Source organism: Amblyomma mixtum, chromosome 2 (assembly GCF_055824585.1).
Source record: "Amblyomma mixtum isolate Tamu chromosome 2, ASM5582458v1, whole genome shotgun sequence".
Classification (NCBI taxonomy): domain Eukaryota; kingdom Metazoa; phylum Arthropoda; class Arachnida; order Ixodida; family Ixodidae; genus Amblyomma; species Amblyomma mixtum.
In genome coordinates, this window is record NC_143013.1 from 86,685,378 (window position 1) to 86,708,178 (window position 22,801).

The 22,801-nt window shown below is 45.6% G+C and overlaps 1 protein-coding gene across 4 annotated transcripts in view; it reads right to left on the minus strand.

Annotated features, from left to right (window-relative positions):
* Lrrk (Leucine-rich repeat kinase) overlaps positions 1-22,801 on the minus strand; it is a 72,408-nt gene that overhangs the window by 33,167 nt on the left and 16,440 nt on the right. For 2 of the 4 annotated variants that reach the window (XM_089572137.1, XM_089572138.1), the window contains exons 11-21: positions 21,790-22,057; positions 16,258-16,382; positions 13,965-13,988; positions 13,549-13,826; positions 11,028-11,298; positions 9,621-9,743; positions 8,736-8,985; positions 5,091-5,220; positions 3,360-3,454; positions 2,990-3,112; positions 1,154-1,335 (exon numbers count right to left, since the gene is read on the minus strand). In XM_089572137.1, the coding sequence (XP_089428263.1) occupies positions 1,154-1,335; positions 2,990-3,112; positions 3,360-3,454; positions 5,091-5,220; positions 8,736-8,985; positions 9,621-9,743; positions 11,028-11,298; positions 13,549-13,826; positions 13,965-13,988; positions 16,258-16,382; positions 21,790-22,057 (1,869 nt within the window). The remainder of the gene's footprint in view (positions 1-1,153; positions 1,336-2,989; positions 3,113-3,359; positions 3,455-5,090; positions 5,221-8,735; positions 8,986-9,620; positions 9,744-11,027; positions 11,299-13,548; positions 13,827-13,964; positions 13,989-16,257; positions 16,383-21,789; positions 22,058-22,801) is intronic. The other 2 variants (XM_089572140.1, XM_089572139.1) reach the window with 1 other exon arrangement.

A 22,801-nucleotide genomic window follows, 5' to 3' on the forward strand; every position in this document is an offset into this window, starting at 1 on the left:
GGAGCCGGACTTTAATTTGAATTAATTAGGGAAATCGGCCACACAGGGCAATAAATCGAAGTTTCTAAGAATGCTCGGAACGTGTAGATCGAGTTCCCGCGGCAAAAGGACGAGTTCAGATTCCTCTTCACTGCACCTTTAAGTGTATGACACAATAGTGTAATGGGTTAATTCCCATATATGCAACAAGTCATTCTCTGCTTTGCATTTATAGATCCCTGGGAGTCCTGGGATCCCTGGAGCAGCAGTCAAGCTATACACCACTGCCCTGTGATGGCAGGTGCTCCCAGCAGTGGGCAGTTATCTCACTACCCGGTGGGCAGGTTGTGGTGACACCGCAAGGTCACGTGATCTGCGTGGCCCACCTGCCTCCTAGGTTGCTCTCTGGGGACCACCTGCCAGACCTATGTCCATGATTTTTCGCTCACGACGCCAACGCTGACAACACAGACACCGGATTTTCTGGTGAACGGGACCTTTAAACACTCTTGCGTTAACAAACTGAGGACAGCAAAGCATGCTGTGGAAAGGAAAATGACAGAGGAAAATGTCACTTAGAGACAAAAGAGAGCAACATAGATTAGGAAATATATACTTTTATTAGGAAGATTTTAATGTCTTGAAATTCAGCGGACGTTTTTGAGCACATGCTCAGCGGCACTGATGTGCCACTCGTCCAAATGATTTTGCCTTTTTATTCCATGAAAGACGTGGCACTAGAGGTTTGTATTCTGCGCCACCAGTGCCTGTGCTTCCATCGTAGCAAACTTTCTGCACGACATTATTTGGCCATTTGCTCAGGAATGCACCACTCAGAAGATTTGCAGCGATGGCCATTAATGGCGTGAACCACCAAATCCACAATGTAGGCATAGACGCCCATGCATTGAAGGGGTGTGTGGGGATGGGGGGGGAGGAGTATGAGAGGTGGAGGAGGTAGGGGGTAAGAGAGGAGGTAGAAGAGGGAGCTAGAGGGAGCTATTTTTGCAACCTTACTTTACAAAGCCAACACTGTTTTCAATGCACATGTGGCACAGTGTAACAGTTATCTTCGAGTCCTCACCGCACAAAGCACATCGTAAGCACTTGTCAGTTTTTTTTTTCTTGCTCTACCAGGAGAACCTGCCTTGTCATGCGGCGAGGACAAACTTACACGGACGTCAGCTCCAGGCAAGCCACAGCGCAGAAGCTCCTCAGAGGGAAGCAGGGATGGAATCAACAGGCTGCGGCCATCCCATGTCAGGGCCACCTCGAACTTGTTCAGCAGGCTCAGCAGATAGCTCCGCGTCTCAGCACTTCGGAAGAGGTGCTGCAGGTCCTCCAACCTCATGATGCCTGCAAACAATTGCACGTCTATGACTAGCGCTCTTGAGAATCGTGTCCTTCAGTAAACTGGTGCCTCTCAGGTTGCCACCATTATGTACAAACCTGGGGTAGTGCTCAGCGTTGAATGATAACCTATCCAATTCTTCATGGCAGCATGGACTAAACTTTGGCGTACTTAATACTTTCTCGTCATGATCTTGAACACCAGGGGTACGAAAAACACGTCAACACATTTCAAAAGCAACATGTTTCTTCAGTACTGCTCCTCAACTTCGTAAAAGAAAAGCTTCAAAAACACAGAAATTTAGGACTTTTTTTCGCAGAATCTATAGTAACACTCAAACCAAAAGAAAAAGAAAGAATAATTTCTTCAACCTCCCTGCATGCATTTGCAGCCGTTGTTTTACAGCAGCCGGCTGTTCGTACAACAAACATTTAATCCGTAAGTTTCTTGCACTGCTCTTGTTTACAAGCATACCTAGCCCCACTTTATGTAAACAAAGTCATTAACACATTAGCTGGCAGAAAGAGCTAAAATGATCATGTTTATAAATACATAGTTATAACTGATTTGTTGCTAAACTTGTCAACAATGAAAAGGTGTAAAATATGGAAGATTGCACAGTACAGACAAAAAAAAAAACCAAGGCCTTTCAAAGTATAAATGCTTACAGATTCTGAAGAGAAAATTAAACAGTCAAAGCAAACCCTGCAGCAAAACTCAGAATCTATCTGCCCTCAAAACGATCATAGTTGGGCTCAAGAAGGTTCCAAGTGATTGCGATAAAAAGTTACGTGTGGAATAGAAACTACATGCATCAGAAGCTTGAGTTATAAAGGCTTGAATAGAGGTGCTACAAAGATTACAGCAATAAGTATACAACCACTGGACCTGCAGATATATTTTTCACAAATAAAAAAAAAATTCAGTTGGCAAAAGCACAGCCATGGAATAACCATGCTTATAGATGATGGATGAAAGGACATGGTTAACAGTTTTACATACCTGCCGTTGCTGTCAACAATTTTTCCTTCCACAAATCTAAAGTATTCAGCAGCACTGCTTGTTGTTGAGCTACACAATGGTCCTTACATTGTGTATATATTTTATATGAACTTATCTTTCTGGTTGGTTGGTTTATGAGGTTTAACGTCCCAAAGCGACTCGGGCTATGAGGGACGCCGTAGTGGAGGGCTCCGGAAATTTCGACCATCTGGGGTTCTTTAACGTGCACTGACATCACAGTACACGGGCCTCTAGAATTTCTCCTCCAAAGAAATTCAGCCGTCGTGGCCGGGATCGAACCCGCGTCTTTTGGGACAGTAGCCGAGCACCATAACCACGGAGCCACCGCGGCGGCGCCGAACTTATCTTTCTGTACATGTAACATGAACTACTCCTCCTGTTTTGATAGCATACTGCTTTTAGCTTTGGAATTTTTTCTTCTTATTTTCATGCATTTTGTTTAGTTTTGTTTGTGCGCGCTGTGTTTCCCACTCCTCTGAGAGCCTGGTAAGACTTACTGTGTTAACAAATACATACATTTTCAAAATATAAATGATCATATTTTGCAGTTTATTTTGCAGAACGCAAGACAGTGCTAAGCTAGTGCCAAAACAAACTTTATTACAGCTGCAGGCACACACCAGCTATGATACCCACCATTACGGGCAAAGGGGTTGATCTCACGCACAGTGACGACATGGGCCAGTACATCACAAAGCCATTGTGGATCCAAGAAATACAGGTCCTTGAGTGTAGCATCTTCGTAGTGCAGAAGCACGCCTGCGTGAGTAAACACCGCCTTTAACACACCTGATGCAGGACACGCTGCCAACAAAGGTGGTGGAACATGGAACAGGAGGGATACCTTCTGGCTTTCACAAAAGCATGTGTCCCATGATAATTAGTCGCAAGCTACAAGCTTTAACATAAAGGCAACTTTTCTCTTTGTTTTGGTCATTCATTGGAGTACATATGACGTGTTTCCCATGACAAGTCACAACAGAGACAAAGCCTGAATCGGACCCACCGTTGTCATGAAGGAATGACGTGGCCTGGTTGAGCTCGGCCATGTCTCTAAAGCAGCAGTCAAACCTCTGCTGCAATTCGTGCATCACCAACATCCTGCAAGGAAAAATAAGTTGTGTGCACTTCTAAACGGGACACCGAGGACAAAGTGAAGCAGGCCCGTTTGAATAGATTCATCATCATCATCATCATCAGCCTGACTACACCCACTGCAGGGCAAAGGCCTCTCCCATGTCTCTTCAATTAACCCTGTCCTTTGTCAGTTGCCGCCACTGTATCCCCGCAAACTTCTTAATCTCATCCACCCACCTAACTTTCTGCCGCCCCCTGCTAAGTTTGCCTTCTCTTGGAATCCACTCCGTTACCCTTAAGGACCAGCGGTTATCTTGCCTTCGCATTACATGCCCTGCCCAAGCCCATTTCTTCCTCTTGATTTCAACTAAGATGAATAGATTACCATGTTCTAAAGTTAAAAAGACTAGTTTCACTCGAAAATGGAGCTTTCATAAGCTAGGGAAGGTCAGAAAACGAAATTCAGGTACCACCGTCGCTGGCTGTTTTTGCAAATGAAATGTGGTGACGTCAAGACCAATTTCTAACATACGGTACATCAGCTTAAACTTTCAAACAAAATCCTTTTTCAGTCTCGCCACCAGTTTTAATCGAGTGGTGGGGAAAAAAATGTTTCATTTTAAAGTAATTTTCTCAGCAATAAATTCATCTTCGGCTTCCAACCAAACATCAAATAATCGCTAAGAGCCACACAATCTTTTTTTTTTGCTAAGAACAAAAATTGGATAGGGTTCTCCACAATGTCCCTTTAAAGCACTTCATAATGTTGCAGAGTACCCTAACAAAGGATATCAAATCTCAATTTCTAAGCAAGCAAAGATCATGCTTCAATGCAGAGGTCATGCCTCAATGCAAAGAAATTTTTATTTCTTTTACTTAATCACAAACTCGCACTTGATCCTAGCCCTTACGTTTGCCCTCTTACCACTAGGCAGACAGGCCACTCATATGCCCTCTCTTTAACGCCTCACTTTGCAAGGACTAACCTATACAAATTCTCCTTTTTCCCTAATACAATTGCAGATTGGAACAGTTTGCCTGCTTCTTCCCTCCAATCTTTAGATATGCCGGAATTAAGTATTTAATAACTATGAAATCTTGCCTCCTGTCAGTTATTTGGTGTCGGTTTTGACTGTGTCAGTTTTTTTTTGTGCTTATATTTTATGTGCAGTAATAACCGTTTCAACTGGACTACGCAATATGTTGATGTGTTTTGTAACTTGTGCTGTCATGCTTTTTTTGTTATTTTTTTTATTTTATGTATATATATATATACCACTCCTGCTTGGGCGCTCAGCCTGCAGAATGTTCAAAATAAATAAATAAAATAATAACATGGCTGTTTGTAAGTTTCATAAAAGAAAACGACCACAAGATAAAATGTTTACTTCAAGTTACAATCGAAGAGTGCATAAAGGAACCAATGCACCCCAGTTTTACAATGCAGTAGTAACACTATCAAAATTCTTGCACTGCAAATTAATAAACATTTGGCAGGCCTCTGGGCAATTACAGTGGCCATAATATAAATGTTTTGCTTTTCAAAACCACTCTTGGAGTGGTACATTGTGAAATGACTGCCAGAGATTTTGGTCATGCACCCAAGACTTGAGCAACGCCAATCGAACGCTTCACGTGGACAGCACGAGGCCATACGCACCGATACTGTTCAGCGTGCAGAACCGGTTCCTTCCCTTGCAGTCGCCGTTCAAGAGCCAGGCTGCCCACAACGTCTTCCAAGGCCAGGTAGGTGGCCGGAATGCGCTGCTCCAGGAGGCGCTCTTTGCTGCCTGCAACAATGCCCCACGCAAGTGCAAGCGCTGCCTGTGAGCACACAAATGCAGCTCTGCAGAGGCAGCTCCGTATAGGCAAGGCAACAAGCACCAATTAGGCAGATTTGCCACAAAACAGCAGCACAAAAATGTGCCCAAAGAATGCGCAGCGAGACGCTGAAGTTACTTGGCTTCACGAGCTAAAATAAATTCTTAAGGGGGGACACGGCTCTTTGCGGCCGAAAATTGGTAAAAAAATCGTATTTTCTATCTTTTCATTTTCGCGATCCTGAAGTCATTGTGCAGCTATCTACAAATTTTCGTTGAAAAATACCGCCTAATTTATGCGTTATAGCGTTCCAAAGACGTGAAACCGCGTGCGCGGCCCTTTAAATTGAGGTCTAATCACACCGAACTTTGACTGCCCGCAGTTCAAAAGATATGCGCTCCGCTGGCGCCATTTTGGTTTCATTTGAAAGATCTCGATTCAGGCTATTCCCATATTCCATTTAGCAACCATGAGCAAGCCCTAGAAGTGGTAAACAAAGAAACAAAATTAGGCAAAACGCGCTCTGCTATTGGTTCCCCAAATCACGTGACCAAAATGGCGACTTTTGGTTGGTTAAAACCAAGCCAAAAGTGATACTCCTTAACATCTGTTACTGAAGTGAATGCTACATGCCTTTTATTCATTTATTTATTTTTCCCGAGGATCTCTTGTCAAGGGGAAACACATGAGTAGGAGTGGCATACAGAGCATAACACGATTTACTCATTTCCTGTCTTCCCCACCAAGCACCCTGACATACCGTTCGTGGGTTTAGGGAGCTTTACCTCAGAGTGCAAACTTCACTAGATAACGCGAGCGACACAAGACCCGGAGCAGGCAAGATGCTCAAGAACTAGGTCCCACCAAACCTCAAATCCGTTTCCTCTTTCCCATCCAGTGGGCACGCCCGTCCTGTTTCATAAATTTATTTATTCCTAATTTCTAAACACTGCCGGTGGCACACCTGCCCAAGCAGGAGGGTGTTCACAGCATGTGTGTTAAAAAAATTACACCCTCCGGATGAAGTGATGAATGTGCGCTGAATATAGCCTCAGGTAAACTGGTCCAAGAAACAAAATGAGCAACTTGAAACGAGGTCATATATTACATAGTATTACCTGTAGTTCACATCACATATATTTCTAGCTTTGGAATAAAACTATATTTTGCGTAAAGGTACAAGGCTTTGCACTAGCCTGCACCATTACTGACGGATGTTTGTCACTGCTGTCAATGTACAACATGATGCGTATGAAATGACAGGCTAAACAATATATGCGCTACCTTCGTCACTGCATCTTTAAACTTTGTTCAGGACGAGAGACGAGGAGAGGTCCAACTACCACCAGTGACCATAAACGCTTAGACTATGATCAGTTACATCACGTCCCTAAAACAGCTTTGCGAGGGTCTCCGCAAAGTGCACAACACCACGCTAGAGAGCTTGGAAACCACAGCGGTAGAGTCTGCAGATTTGCATCACAAACTTTTTAAAGGAATAAATGCCAATTTTGCCTGACTATTTTGGGCAGTTATATGAGCAGTCAACTTGCCACGAACTTCGGATACAATGAATGAAATCCAAGTGACCGTCAAGTTGGTCATAAGAGGGCTGGACAGTATTTAAATACCTATGTATTTCACAGCCCACCAGACACACTCAGAGTTCCGATCATTCAGTCTATCAGATACACTCCCTGCTTCAGCCAAGTAGCTGCCACTGCTGTATTAAGAATCTAAAAATGCAAGAAAACATCTAAGTTTTTTAGCTAAGAGCAGCGATACTGACAGGAAACATTTGAAAAATAGGCAGTGCAGAAAGATGATGGACAAGGAATGAGAATACTAAACCCCTACAGTATTAATTCACGTGTCACTGCGTATCGCAAGTTCTTGATCATTGCATTATTACATACTAGACAAAAAGAGTTGCTGGTTAATCTTCCTTGTTTTATATCTGCTGTTCCAGCCTTTATTAAACCCCAAAAGCTTGTGATAATAACTGGAGAGGTCTTACAAGGTTGTTAATCATAGCATGAGAAGAAAGTGAACAACATACTCAAAAATGACTGTATTTTTTTGTGTATGTCATCCATGTTCTACCCGCACCACGAATAACAACCACCACCAACTCATCCAGTTTTCCACTCTCCTAAGTCTTAAAATATTTATTTTCGAATCATTAAAGTTAAAGTGTGGTGAGACTTGAAAGATGGTTTTTTTAAATTTTGCTTTAGAGCAGTTGCGGTAACAGCTATGGCTATGAAATTTGCTAGCAATCTTCCGAGTAGATGTAGCAAGCAGTACAGCTTAAAACTGGATTAAAATTATGTCTAGTATTTTTTGTTCTTGTTTCATTTTTCTCATAGTAATTATATTTTTCTTACAATCTACTGAATGCAGAGTGCTGAAATTTTATATGAAATCAGAAACTATTATCCTACGCAACTGCAATCAAAATTATGCACTTTAAATAAAAAATATATTTATTATATCTTTTCTTTCTTGGTGCAATGAAACTGCCACCCATGAGTGGTTTTTTTTTAGGCATAAAGATACAAACGGACTTCAGCAATTTGTTTCGGTGCCGGTACCAATCATGTACCAGGCACTGATTAAAATCTGACAAAAATTTTGTTTGCTTACCTCATAGTTCCTAAGAAAAAGGTGCATAAACCTCCAAAATTGCAGTTTTGAGGAAAATGCACACAAAGATTCTGAAAACTCCCACCTATCTGCTTGATGTGACTACAAAAAAGGATGCAAGAATTTGTAGTTTATGAGGGTTTATCATCCCAAAGCGACTCAGGCTATGAGGGACGTCATAGTGGAGGGCTCCGGATAATTTCGACCACCTGGGGTTCTTTAACGTGCACTGACATCGCACAGTACACGGGCCTCTAGAATTTCGCCTTCATCGAAATTCGGCTGCCGTGGCCGGGATCAAACCCGCATTTTTTGGGTCAGCAGCCGAGTGCTGTAACCACTGAGCCACCGCGGCGGCTCAGTGGTTACGTTTTTGAAGTCACGATTACTCAAGTGTAATACATTTTCTGAAAGCTAGAGTAATTTTGTGAAAAGGCTGCAAAATCGTCAAATCAATTTTTTTTTTCTTACAAAACAAAGACTCACCTCTACTTAAAAAATAATGCTTTGCAATTGTACTATCAGCGTCAAATGAAATGCGAACAAAACACCTGAAACGTGAGCACAAAAAATCAAGCATATTTATTAGAGGCTGGAGGTGAAATACAGGCGTGGCCTATTAACATTTCAGAAAAGCAGTCTTTTCGGCTTCGATGGGAAAATCAACTGTTCATCTATTTTGCCTCCCTAGTATAATATCTGCGAGTTGTGCTATTCGCGTTTCAATTGACGCTGATAGTACAGTTGACTCAGTCTTTGTCTGGCACCTCTTTTCATCTTTATTTTTCAAAGTGAGTTTGGGTCAACCAGTCAGCCGTCGTAAACTAGTGGGGCTCACCTGGGCAGCGCATGTCGAAGGCCACGTCGTAGATGAGCTGGCAGAGGTGTCGGATGTTGTGACGCGTGCGGCAGCTGACCTCCACCGAGTCGAGCACGCGTGGGAGGCCGCACTTGTCCGCATCCACCACGCCCAAGAAGCGGCTGCGGATCAGTGCCTGCAGCTCCTCCGCGTAGCCATCTGGCAAGCACTCCTTCACCAGGTCCTGGTGGGTGCCCACAACCAGCACGGGGGCATTGGGAGCACGGGCCTGCAACGTGGTGCAGGTGAATCGCACCAGCACCTGCTTGCTTGCTTGCTTCAGCGAGCAGTTTCATTCTGTGAGTAGTTCTATCACAGCTCGCTGGTTCATCCTGGCTTTCAGAGACATACGTAGCATGTCAGTAACAACACAAGGAAGGTGATGAGGCAAGCACGAAGCACGCGAAGCTTACATCCTTCAGCCTCAACAGAACAAACTCACTGCTGTCACAGCCTGCTCTGTAACTGCCAATAGGCCATTAATACAGTCTCAAGCCACTTATGTAAGCTACATGGCTGTCTCGAACACAAGCCAGAAAATTTTTACTCTGCCTTTCTCTTTCCTCTGTTCTTTGAGCGAGGGGATAAGACAGAAATGAGCAGTCAGAAATGATGGCCTTCCAGTGATCTAGGAACTCGGGGGCTCCATATAGAAAGATAAAAGGATGAAAAGAAAGGAAACACTCAGCGCTTTCATACACATTCTGCCCCCTCTGTATCTGTGCCTATCTCTGAGGGCAGCCACACTTTCAAATTGTAGCCTCTGTCGCAGTAGCCCTGGAGTGGATCACAGCAACAGACACAGCAAGCTCTGAGATTGCTCTTGAGGTGTTGAAAAGCTATAAATAAACCAAATCCACTTACCTGAATGTTGATAAGCCACTGGTGGATGCCCTGGACACCTCGCTCACCGTCTGTTATCCGCCACACCACCAAGTAGAGAGACCTCTTGGATAGAAAATACTGGTGCGTGGCATAGTACTCCCTCTGCAACAACCACAGGGACTCTCCTTAGACTCTTTTCTTGGTCTTCCTAGATCGCTTAGGAGCAGCCACCTTACATTATGGCTGATACTATAGGCACCTAATTGAAATGCATGAAATAAAATGTAAACTGCAATTATTGCATACATCTCGAGTCAATAATCTTTTCATCCTAACTTAATAAAATTTAAAGTGCAGCAAATCACGGGCATTGCTGGCCCTTTCCTCATCATGTCAGGAATGCCTGTCCTACAATGTCCGTTTCTTCGTCCTGTAAAGCTACACTTAGCTTTTCTACTCAAAAATGTTCTACTTAATATCAGGATCTAAAGCACCTGTCTTGTTGCGTCCCTTGCTTCATCCCACTAAGCTACTCTCATTTCCAAAGTCTCCTGTACTAATGCAGTGTTGGAATGCCTCTGGAATGGATGAACAGCTAAAAAAAAACTGACAAACAATGATCCTATGCTGTGTAATGATGTGAGAAACCAGCAACGGCTGCTACACCATGCCTTCCTCTCTTCTCTCCTACTCCCTACACCCCCCTCATGTCCTCCCCACTTTGCAGATGTTTACGCCAACATCGCAGCAGTTCTGGTGGTCGGTTTTATTAAAGGTGCACTGAAGAGGAATCTGAACTCTTCTTTTTGCCGCGGGAACTCAATCTGCACGTTCCGAGCATTCTTAAAAACTTCCGATTTATTGCCCTGTGTGGCTGATTTTCCTAATTAAATTGAATTAACGTCTGGCTCCCGCCTTTTTTTTTTAATTCTCCCTCGTACGGTGGGCGGAGTCGACCAACACGTGAGTGCCTTTCAGCCAGTCCCGCGGCGGCTTGCCGCTCTGCCATCGGCGGAGTAATACGTAGTAGTCCGTAGAAGCAAATAGTCCGCGCGTATTTTTATTTCTGCGGTCTTATTTCATGGCTATATTATCTGCGAACGAAACTATTTATTCACGGAAACCTAAAAAACAAAATAAAGTGAAAGCAAAGCCTCCACGGAGCTGGCTGCAAGGCACTCCACGCATTGGCCGACTCCGCCCACCGTACGAGCGATAATTTAAAAAAAAGAAGGCGGGAGCCGGACGTTAATTCGATTTAATTAGGAAAATCAGCCACACAGGGCAATAAATCGAAGTTTCTAAGAATGCTCAGAACGTGTAGATTGAGTTCCCGCGGCAAAAAGACGAGTTCAGATTCCTCTTCAGTGCACCTTTAACAGCTACCGTTGTGTAAAGCACTGCAGTACATTGCATGTGGCCTCTACTGCAAAAGTCACCACTCACCTGTCCACCAAAGTCCCACGTGCGAAACGTGACTGGACCATGTCTGCCCTTGAGCTGCCAGTCGCACAGATCAACACCCACTGTGGACAGCATCACACCCCTGGGGGTCTTCAGTCCGAGGCTCCGATGGCCCACCCGCTTGCCCCAGTGCTCGGGGGGCCTCTTTCGGTAGGAGCCCGTGCCTTCTTGTCGCAGTTGTTCCAGCAGCGATGTCTTGCCAATGCCTTGCACGCCCACTATCATCAGCTTCATCCGAGCATACGGCCGTGCACTGCATGTTTGACATGTGGTGCACCTCAGCACTCGGCTGTGGACTTGCAAGTCAAATACCTCAGCTCTAGAACAAAGCTGACAGAGCAGACTGTTTAACGTCCACTGAACCACACGTATGTTGTTCACTGCTGCAGGAGTCGAAATGGCTACTTGTTCCTGTTACACTACATCTTTTAGCAAGCACAATGTACATCCTGGCCTTTAGGAAACTGCAGTGAGTGCCCCCCTCCACCACCAAAAATTTTGTTTGAAGTCAACGGAAACAAAGAAACACTGCAGAAACTACAGATACCCAACAAAAATCTTGGCGGGAGTTCTCGCAATGATCGGCGCCCATCAAAAGTTGCGCTACAGCGATATCTCTTTGTTTAATTACTTGCAGTAAAACCTCATTAATTTAACCCACGTTACTGTGGATATCCAGGTAATCTGGACTGCTTGCACGGTTCCGCAGGTATTTTTTATTTTTTTCAGAACGCACCTCACCATTTCAGTACCGACACATTAGCCTCACTTCCACTTGCAAGTTTCTTCCCTTCCACCCATGCGCCGAAAATGTGTGCTTGTCACGCACTGTTAGCACATACTGTGGTGGAGCCTTCTTAGGTGTCAGGATACTGCTTTTGGGGCAGCCCCACTACTACCATGTCACACCACAGGAAGGCACAGAGGCTTTTGCCATTCTGAAGCAGTTATGCTTCGGCACTATCAGCATGCAGTGAAGCGTCGACGGAACACTAGAAAATCGTCATAACTGCACAGTTTTCATACCTGAAGCAGAGAACCATGGCCCAGGTTTTCACAAAATAAATTTGCTATTATGCGCAAAAATTTTTGACAGTGTAAACTCCGAACTCCAGATAATTTGGACGTTTTTCACAGACCATTCAACTCTGAATTACAAGGTGTTACTGTACAAATTTCATTCTGTGCAAGGCACACTAGGCCAGGCATAACCAAGCAGTGCTCTTCTGGAAGAGCACGCTGATAATGGAACTCCAAGGCAAGAGCATTTACAGCAGTTTAGAGCATAGAAAAGCTTCTATTTTACCTCGCATAAGCTGAGAGCAAATTAGCAATGCACGCTCATGGCGAGTGCTTCTACGAGGAGCTCGGAAAAGAAGTTTGGTAAATGTAAACCAGTTGCATCCACAGCCACAGACACTGGCATAAAGCTCCGTTGGTCGCGTGCATATAGTTGAGTTTACTGAATGTTATATTTTTGCCACCGGCCAATGGCACTCAGGTGTGCCGGCTATGAAAAAGTTTTTGGTAGGTCGCCAACTGAAAACATGGACTGCTTTAAAAAGTATTTTTTTTCATGCGCATCTGTTTCCTTTGGCACAGATCTAAGGTGCATTTTTGATCAATTTGCGACTTCTAGAGCAGAAAGGTGCTGACAAACGCAAATGTTTCAAAATAGCACAACTGGAGTAGCTGGACCAACACTGGGTGTAAAAATTTTCAGTGATATCATCTAAACTATTAAGAGGGGACATGGGTCTGAGAGCATTTTTTTTTTATTTACACACCAAATGCAATAAAACTGCATAGACTTATTCAGTTTTTTCTGCTGATTTCAAATGTGCAATTTGTTTATTTCTAGGCCAGTTAGTTCCCGAGATATTAATATATATCATGCCATTGTCTGCTCAAGCAATAGAAAAAAAATGGGCCACCAGAAATTTAATTTTAACATGTGGGTAGATACTACAATGTGTGAGGAATGCAACGCTGGAAGCAGTTTTCAGTTTTTTGTCCGTGTGGACAAATGGGCTTAATAGTTAGTTTTCAAGTGAGTTAACCAGACATACAGTGCCAGAAAACACATGACACACATGAAACTAACTACATATTAAGCCCATTTGTCCACACGGACAAAAAACTGAAAACTGCTTCCAGCGTTGCATTCCTCACACATTGTAGTATCTACCCACATATTAAAAATAAATTTCTGGTGGCCCATTTTTTTTTCTATTCTTTGAGCAGACAATGGCATGATATATATTAATATCTCAGGAACTAATTGGCCTAGAAATAAACAGATTGCATATTTGAAATCAGCAGAAAAGCTGAATAAGTCTGTGCAGTTTCATTGCATTTAGTTCGTAAATAAAAAAAATGCTCTGAGACCCATGTCCCCCCTTAACCACATTGAACACTAAGGTAACCACTGACAATAACCAGCCTGCAAGTGGGAACGCCGTACCCTCGCCCTTGGTACAAGAGAGAGAGAAGCAGCACTCACTCCTGGAGGATGGACTTGAGATAGCCCACCAGGTCAGTGGTGCGGTAGCGGTTGGAGCGCACCATGGAGGCAAGCGGCTCGTGCAAGTTGCAGCCACGCAGGTTCAGGTTCCACAGCTTGGATAAAAGGCCCAGCTGCGGAGGCAGCTCCATGATGCCTGGATTTCCGCTCAGGTTGAGCACCGACAAGGAGCCGAGCTCCGCGAGGGACGCAGGCACGTCGCTCAGTCGGTTGTTGCTCACGTCCAGCATGGACAGGTTTGGAAACAGTGGTACCTCCTGCAAGCCAGATTGGGTGGCAATGGCTCAGTTGCCCGCTCATTCTCAAGACAGTCCCAGTATATGCCCGTGGCCTACAAATTAAGTGCCACCAAAACTGCTTCTGAATACAGATAAGCAAGCTAAAGGCATGCTTACTCGCACAATGTAGAGGTCTTCTTCCTGTAAGAATAGGGAAAATTCTGTTAGGAATGTCGGACCTTTCAGCGGCTAGCACCCGAGAAGATGACACTGTTGAGGGGGGACGAGGGTCTTAAAACTAACTTTTTTGTTTATGGCTAGAGTCTCATGAAATTTTGCACACAGATGCGTTTTTCTCTTCCGATTCCAAATATGTAACCATAATTGAGCTGGTTGTCTTAGATCAAAAGTTATCTGAAATTCTAGAGTGTAATTAGGTAATTTCTAACGCAACTTTAATGATCTTTCTCACTGCATTTTGCTGCTTTTAATTACTTGAATTAATAGCCAGCGAATTCTCATCCCCGATGACATTCTTACTTTTTTTTGTTGAGGCCACATATAAATAGCAATCTACAATTAGCTTAATGAGTTGCAGTGTCAAATACTGTGACCTTTTACTCTTGACTTAGTATATCAGGATGAAATGCCTTTAGAGAAAAACGAACAATGTCACCACGTATGGGAACTCTCTGGCAATCAGTTTATGCAATTAAACACAACAAAATGCAATGAGAAAGTTTATTAAAGTTGTGTAAGAAATTACCTAATTACATTCTAGACTTTGTACGATTTAAGACCACCAGCTCAATTATGATTACATACTTGGAGTCAGAAGAGAAAAACACACCTGTGTGCAATATTTCATGAGATTCTAGCCATAAATAAAGAAGTTAGTTTTAAGACCCCCCCCCCCCCCCGCCCCTTAAAGGGACAACTGAGGACAACTACGCCAGACTACTGCTCTCAGTAAAAATTCGTTCGCTGGCTCTTTCTCAGCATGTTAACAGTTGTCTGCCAGCAAAAGCCCATTTATGGCTGAGAAAATTTATTTAAAAAATTTTCCCGCCACTTATTTCAAACTTGTGACGTCCACACTGAAGAGGACTTGTTGCCGCCATTTTGAAGAGAATCGTGCTATAGCATAGCCTATGGGATCTGCGCCAAAAATTCACAGTCGCAGTGAGCTGTTTACCTGTGAAATCGGGCGATGATGGCAACACCTGCACTTTGTTTTGTTTTTTCTTGTCTATCTTATAAAAAAGCTCTCTTTATGGTGAGAGCAGTCATTTTCCCATTACAATGCTGTACTCTATCGAAACAGGCCAACTTCAATATGTCCTCAGGATCCCTTTAATTGTTGTAGCTACAGTGCTGTGTTGTATTTCAAAGAAGCTTCAGTTTAAAGGAAGACGGTGTGTACAAATTGAAGGTGTCCCATATTGAAAATTAGCGCATTCTAAAGACAAAGAGGCTACTTTCACTGAAAACGAAGTTTTACAAAGTAGAAAAGGTGAGAAGTTAAATACAGGTGTTGTCACCACTAGCCATTTTTGCAAGCAGACTGCTTTGTGTCAAGACAGTATCTTTTTTTACTGGGATCCCTAAGGTTAGGCTACACCACCATTCACTTCCAATTGGTGACCACGGAGTATTCTTCGGTTCTGAAGTCACGAGTCTGAATCAAGTGGCAGAGATCAAATTTCATGTGATCACCTGTGAAGAACAATGTCTCACACCACTTTAAAGAAAAAAGAAACATTCCACAAAAAATATTGGTTTATTGAGGTTTAACGTCCCAAAGCGACTCAGGCTATGAGGGACGCCATAGTGAAGGGCTCCGGAATAATTTTGACCACCTGTGGTTCTTTAACCTGCACTTACATCGCACAATACACGGCCCTCTAAAATTTTGCCTCCATCGATATTCGGCCTCCACAGCCGGGATCGAACCCGCGTCTTTCGGGTCAGCAGCTGAGCACCGTAGCCACTGAGCCACCGCGGCGGGGCCTACCAAAGATATGGCGACCCTACTCCTTTAAATCCAAATTTCTAGCAATAAATGCATCATTTTTTGCCAGACAATTCATTTTCTCCATAGAATCGGTTGTAGAGTTGCTCTCAGCGTTCCTTTAATCTACGGCCACTTCATTTGTTTCTACAGTGCTGGTGTCTTGGTCTAATAATTGAAAACATAGTACAGTAGTATATGCGGAGTGGCGTCCCAAAGCTGCAGATTAATTCTGACCACCCAGAATTCATTAAGCAGCACTGACACTGCAGGTGTCCCCTGAAACGCAGCCGCAATAGCTGGAATTCAATCCAGCGACCTTGAGCTCAGCAGTAAAGAGCCAAAGCCAGAGAGCCACCGTGGCAGATGAATCAAAAAGTACCCCACAGTCGTCCCCACTGAAGGAAGCTGGCCACATGATATTATAAAAGCTTTGGAAGATGCAGCGTGTCAGCTCACCCTTGAGTCAGCACTGCTGTCTTGTTGGCCGACCAGACCCTGCAACCCGGGCAGCTGATTGCTGGCCAGCAAGAGAGTGCGCAGGTTCTCCAGCCGCCAGTGGCTCCGGTGCAGGCAGTTGCCCCCTGTGCCAAATCCAGCAGACATAATTTGAGCTTCCTTTGAAAAAAAAAAAAAAAAAGCTCCTAAACATTTACACTACGCTCCACAATACAAGAACTCAGCTACAGCAGGGGTACATGCAACTTGTGATCACGCCCCCCTTTCCCGCCTTCGCTCTTTCTCCAACCCCATCAAGCGCCCACCTTATCTGAAGACAACGAATGCAGCACAGGGCACACAGGGTGGTAATGTGACCACAGAACGGAGCCAAGTGTTGGTTGCTCTTCAAGTCTCCCGCATTAACCCCTTAACCGTTTCGGACGAGCTGTGCTCGTCTTTGCCAAGCCGTCCCCAAACTGTTATGGACGACTGTAGCTCGTCCTCGCTGAACAGGTTCTTCCCTTCAGCATTTCGGACGAACAGCGCTCGTGTGTGGCTTAGATGGCATTTTGCTCGACAGATGGCAGCACTGATCTGTTAATTTCGTTTTCTTCTACCGCATAAACGTTTTTTCCTTATGGCAACTTGGGTTCTAAAAATGGCATCCGGCGGAGGCGACGCGCGTTTTGCTGAGCCGCCTTCTCGGAAAAGGCGCTTTTCTTCGTCGTCATCTTCTTCCGACGATGGTGATTCAGACATCGAAGTGTGCATTGTTTCACACAGCGAGGACGACAGTGATCATGTTGTGCTGATCAGTTCGTCCGATCAAGAGAGGACAGCTCAGAAGCGAACTTCACGAGTGCACGTCAGTGGATGAAGATCGATGTCAGTAACATCCCTACAAAACCCCTTCGGTTTCCTTTTCTGGCAGTTCCCGGTTAGACCACTATACGCTTGCCTGATGACTTGCTTGAATATATTTATCACTTATTACCAGCAGGAAGTTTGTTTTCTCTATTGTGAGAAATAATAAATTTGATTATGCTAATTTATGGTTTATGGGGTTTAACGTCCCAAAGCTACTAAGGCTATGAGAGACGCCGTAGTGGAGGGCTCCAGGAAATTTCGACCACCTGGGGTTCTTTAGCGTGCACTGACATCGCACAGTACACGGGCCTCTAGAATTTCTCCTCCAAAGAAATTCAACTGCCGCGGCCAGGATCGCACCCGTGTCTTTCGGGTCAGCAGCCGAGCACCATAACCACTGGGCCACCGCGGCGGCTCATTAAGCTAATTTGACTTCGTGTTTACTTCAAATATTTTTTAAAGATAGAATGCATGCTTTTTATTCCAATGATAATCGAAATCAGGAATGAGAAAAATAAGCAGTTTTGTTAAGAAATTCGTTCATATAACAAAACGGTGAAGGGGTTAAGCCGATTGGCATAAACGCTGTCCCTTTTTGTTTTATCAAATTTGTGGGCATATTTCAGGATTTTTTTGGGGGGTAGCGCATACGCAGAAAGCGTCTCAGGTGCATGCCATGTATGTTGGGCCCGCCACATGCATTCGGGCTCTCACCTCCTAGCTAAGTGAGGCGTCTCAGAGGCATTTCGAAGTGTTTGGGGCATCTCGAGACCACATCTCCGACTCGATGATGGCGAAGATTACACTAAGCAAGTGGAGCGATGCATGCAAGGTGTCGTCACGCACCCTCCTTACCCCCACAGTGCGCACAGCACCTGAAGACGACGATGGCAACTCGAGGCCCGTGCAGAGGGTGGTCATGTGATCATGGAACAGAGCTAAGTGTGGATCATCGCGGGATGTGCGTATCATAGCTATGCTGTAAAAGCCAATGCTCTAGAAATGCTTTCTGCTTACCATGGCTTCTGAAGCGCTGTATGCAATACAGCTCACATACTGACAGAAAAAAATTAATGACACATAGTGGTTCTCTCTACGATTTACTGCTCATAGTTTGCGAAAACATTGCAGGCAGCTATAAGGTTGTCTTCGATAGCAAAAAGAAGAAATTCGTGCTGCAAAGACCATAACAGCTGTTTCAGACAACATTACCATTCTCTACATGGAAATAGCAATGTTCCAAAATGGAACAGAGAAAAAAAGATGCTTGACCGTTATTAATGTGGCTACATTTTTTGCACGGTTAATTCAAATGGCATATGTGAATTGTCAATAGAAATTTTCGTTTTTCTGAACTGAAGAGGAATCTGAACTCGTCTTTTGCCACGGGAACTCAATCTACACGTTCCGAGCATTCTTAGAAACTTCGATTTATTGCCCTGTGTGGCCGATTTCCATAAATAAATCAAGTTAACGTCCAGCTCCTGCCTTTTTTTTTTTTAATTCTCCCCGTACGGTGGGCGGAGTCGACCAACGGGTGGAGTGCCTTTCATGCAGTCCCGTGGCGGCTTGCCGCTCTGCCATCGGCGGAGTAATACGTAGTAATCCGTAGTAGCAAATAGTCCGCGCATATTTTTATTTCTGCGGGCTTATTTTACGGCTATATTATCTGCGAATGAAGCTATTTATTCACGGAAACCTAAAAAACAAAATAAAGCGAAAGCAAAGCCTCCACGGAGCTGGCTGAAAGGCACTCCGTGCGTTGGTTGACTCCGCCCACCGTATGGGGAGAATTCAAAAAATAAAGGGAGGAGTCGGACGTTAATTCGATTTAATTAGGGAAATCGGCCACACAGGGCAATAAGTCTAGGTTTCTAAGAATGCTCGGAACATGCAGATCGAGTTCCCGTGGCAAAAATACGAGTTCAGATTCCTCTTCAGTGCACCTTTTAAGGGGGGACATGGGTCTTAGAGCATTTGTTTTTCTTTACAGACCAAATGTAATGAAACTGCACAGACTATTCAGTTTTTTCTGCTGATTTCAAATATGCAATTTGTTTATTTCTAGGCAAATTAGTTCCTGAGATATTAATATATATCATGCCATTATCTGCTCAAACAATAGGAACAAAATGGGCCACCAGAAATTTAATTTTAATGTTGTGGGTTTCTAAGTGGACACAGGCCACCACCCACCGCGGGTTCGAGCTTCGCGCGAGCCAAGGGCCCCGATCAGCCGTCACCACACACACACTGGGACACCGATGCGGTGCACTCAACCTCCGCTGGGAGGAGAGCGATTCGCCGCAAAGAAATAGGCCTCCAATCTCACAAAGGAGACGTTTATTCACGTCGTCCTTCAGCAGTACACACACACTCAATCGTCACCCCGTCCCGGGGGCGCGCGAGAAGCAAGGCTCCGCTGCGCGCACGAGGCGACTCGAGCAATATGCGCCGCTAGCACGCCGCTGCAGGAGAATGTCCCCGCGGCAGTGCTGTGATCTCTCTCTCGTGTCGACCGTTGGGCCGGTTGCGAGAGAGAGTGGGCAATCAACGCAAGGTACGCCTGTCTGAGGTCGCTGGACCCCGCTGGACAGGCTCGAGCCGCTGCCGGTCAGAGGACACGTGCGGGCGAGCTCGAGTAAGCACTGGTCCGAGCGGCAAAGGCCGGCAGGGACAAACAGTAACGTACGCACCTTTCGCTGTCTCGGAGGGATCTCTCTCTCTGGGCCCCGCTCGGACGGTCGCGCAGCGCGCGGCCGCCCAAAGCGGGTCCCAAATTCCCGCCAAAAGGCGCCAATGGCAAAGGCCCTTGGGGAGCCGGGGCGGAGCTGTGGCTAAATGACAGTGATTAGTCACCCAGCCGCCTCTCCACCGCCTGAGGCGGGAGCAAGGGAAAGAGGAGAAACAACGCGGGAGGCCGGCAGAGCCGCGCAAAGGCGACGGCGGAAAGCCAGATTCCCACAATGTGTGGGTAGATACTACAATGTGTGAGGAATGCAACGCTGGAAGAAGTTTTCAGTTTTTTGTCCGTGTGGACAAATGGGCGTAATAGTTAGTTTTTAAAGTTTTCAAGTGAGTTAACAGGCATACAGTGCCAGAAAACGCATGACACACATGGAACTAACCCATGTGCAGTTTCATTGCATTTGGTCTGTAAATAAAAAAAAATGCTCTAAGAGCCATGTCCCCCCTTAAAAGGTTAACTAAAATGAGTGCTAATACAGTTGAGCCCACTTATAACGAACTTGATCGTCACGCGGCATTTGTTCGTTGTATCCAAAGTTCGTAGTAAGTGGACCACCTATAATACGGGCAAAAAGAGCAAGCGAGACGAAAGTTAACTTTATTTTTGAAAAAAGTCCGTGATGCATGTCTGCTTCTTCAAAGCTGATCGCATCACTGCCGTTTATAATTTTTCCAGCGCGGTAATAAGTTCATCGTCAAGGCCTCTGCTGCACACGAGTTCCTTAAGCGACGCGATGTAACCGATCGCGGTTGAAGCGTTCACAGCAACCGGCGGTAGAGCAGCATCCTCGTCATCGTCCTCGTCGGTCTCTGGGCAGTCAGGAAGGGCTCTCACTTCAAGCACAATAGCTTCGTCAGTGCATGGCTCCACAATGTCGGCGTCGTCATCAGCAGAAACGAAATCGTCCCAGGCAACGTCAGGTCCGGACAGCTGCGTGTCAACGACGCGTTGCCACAAGTCCTCGTGAGACCGGCCTTCCGGTGGGTGATCCCCCGGTGAGGACGATGAGGACGCACTTCAGCAGTGCGTCCTCAACGTCCGCGTAGGTCGCCTTCCGAAGGCGCTTTCTAGTCGTCGGGTCGGCATTCACGGTAGCACCAAGAATCTTTTCCTTTCCCTTGGCAATGGTTGAAATGGTCGAGTTTGACAGTCCGTACTTCTTGACCAGTTCGCAGTTTTTTGCACTTTGAGCAAGTTCATTAACAATGGCCATCTTCGTTGCGATGTCGACAGCTTTCGTTTTAGCACCTGAAGAGGTCGGCGTACAGTCCTCCATCGCACCAGGCGCAAGTCAAGCCCTTGGGCTCGCGCGTTGAGGCAGCCTTCAACTCCCCGATCTGGGAAAGGCACGGATGCGGCAATGATGTCAACGCAGTGCCATCGCACAGAAAGAATCGACGGCGCAATGCCCTCAGCGCGGGGTGGCAACGGAGCAACAAATCACGTGGATGCATCACAGCGACGCGGGCGGCGCCACTTTCTCTTTCGTCACTACGCGCACGCGCGCTTTTTCTTTTTTTTTTTACTTTATTTTACCCGGAAAGGAGCGCCGGGGGACGCTTTGTGCGCTCTTTGCTCGCGTCGTGTCAGGGGAACACAAAGTGCGCGAAATTCGCCTGCCGCGGATTCGCAGTCGAGCGAAACCGCGCCAAACACAGCCGGCTCGGTCAACTACGGGGGCCCGACAGCTTCGCGTTCGCTCTAACCGAGTGTTGAGGCCACAACAGTTCGTTCTATGTGAGACACTGTGCCATTGCCCCAATATATACTTTGACGGTAGCCCCGCCCTCGTTCGTACTAAGCGAGCGTTCGTTATATCTGCGGCTGTTATAAGTGGGCTGGACTATATGTGTGCTCTCTTGCGATACCGTGTCCAACCCCCTTCCCCTATGCACACCAGCCACAAAGCAAAAGGAAACACACTGTCCTCTTACCAGTGGCCGCACATGTGCTGTCAGCTGAGGCTAGTGCCCACCAGGCTGCCAGTCGGTTCGAGGACAGGTCAAGGTGGCGCAGGCTTACGGGGTAGAGCCTGAGCTCCCCGGGTGAAGCGAGGCCGTTGTAGCTGAGATTGAGTCGGGCCAGGTGGGGCGCCCGGCAAGCCAGCATGGGAGGCACCCGCTCAAAGGCATTGTGTGATAGGTTGAGGCTGCTCAAGGGGCAGCCCGAACCAGGGCCTTCAGGCGCATACGTCTCCTGCACCTGGAATACAGGGACAAGTTTGTTTTTTGTTTTAAATGGGAACTTTACTGCGATTACAACAGATATGCACAAACACTGTTTGGACTGAAGGCACAGCGCACGAAAGACAGGACTAAGGTAGGGACAAACACAGCGCTGACTTGCGACTAAAAGGCTTTATTGCTCGCACGCAATTAATAGGCGAAAAAGGAGCACAATCAACAGATACAGCAGCATCAGTGATGATTGTCAAAAAACACAACAAACAAAAGCACACATTTGCACCCTACACTAGCGTACTTAACTGCTAATATAGTCAATTTCTTTTTGTGTTAGCGTGACGGAAGGCTTGCTGACACTGGGGTCTTGACAATTGCGTCAGCAAGCCTTCCGTCACAGTTTGCCATCAAAGCCTTTGTCCACTTTCATGCCTGCTGCTAGAACCAAGTAACAATATTCTCTCCGGCAAGCAGTCTCACTGGGTATAGCACACAGCTTATGTAGCACATAGCTGACGCACATTGCAATGTAGAGGGAATTTTGTTTTTATCTGGGGGATTTTAAAAAATTCCTGTGAGCAAACTACTGGCCTAATTGAGAGCAAACTTCACTCACGGGGCAGCATATTATGGTCTACGTTATTTGAGACGTAATTAAATGCCTGCATTTCCTGAAATTAAGAATGCGAGCCAAGCAGCTGGTTTGACAGGGTGCGCCATCTGCCGAAGGCGAGTATTAGCGACGACTCTTTTTTGTCGCATTCAT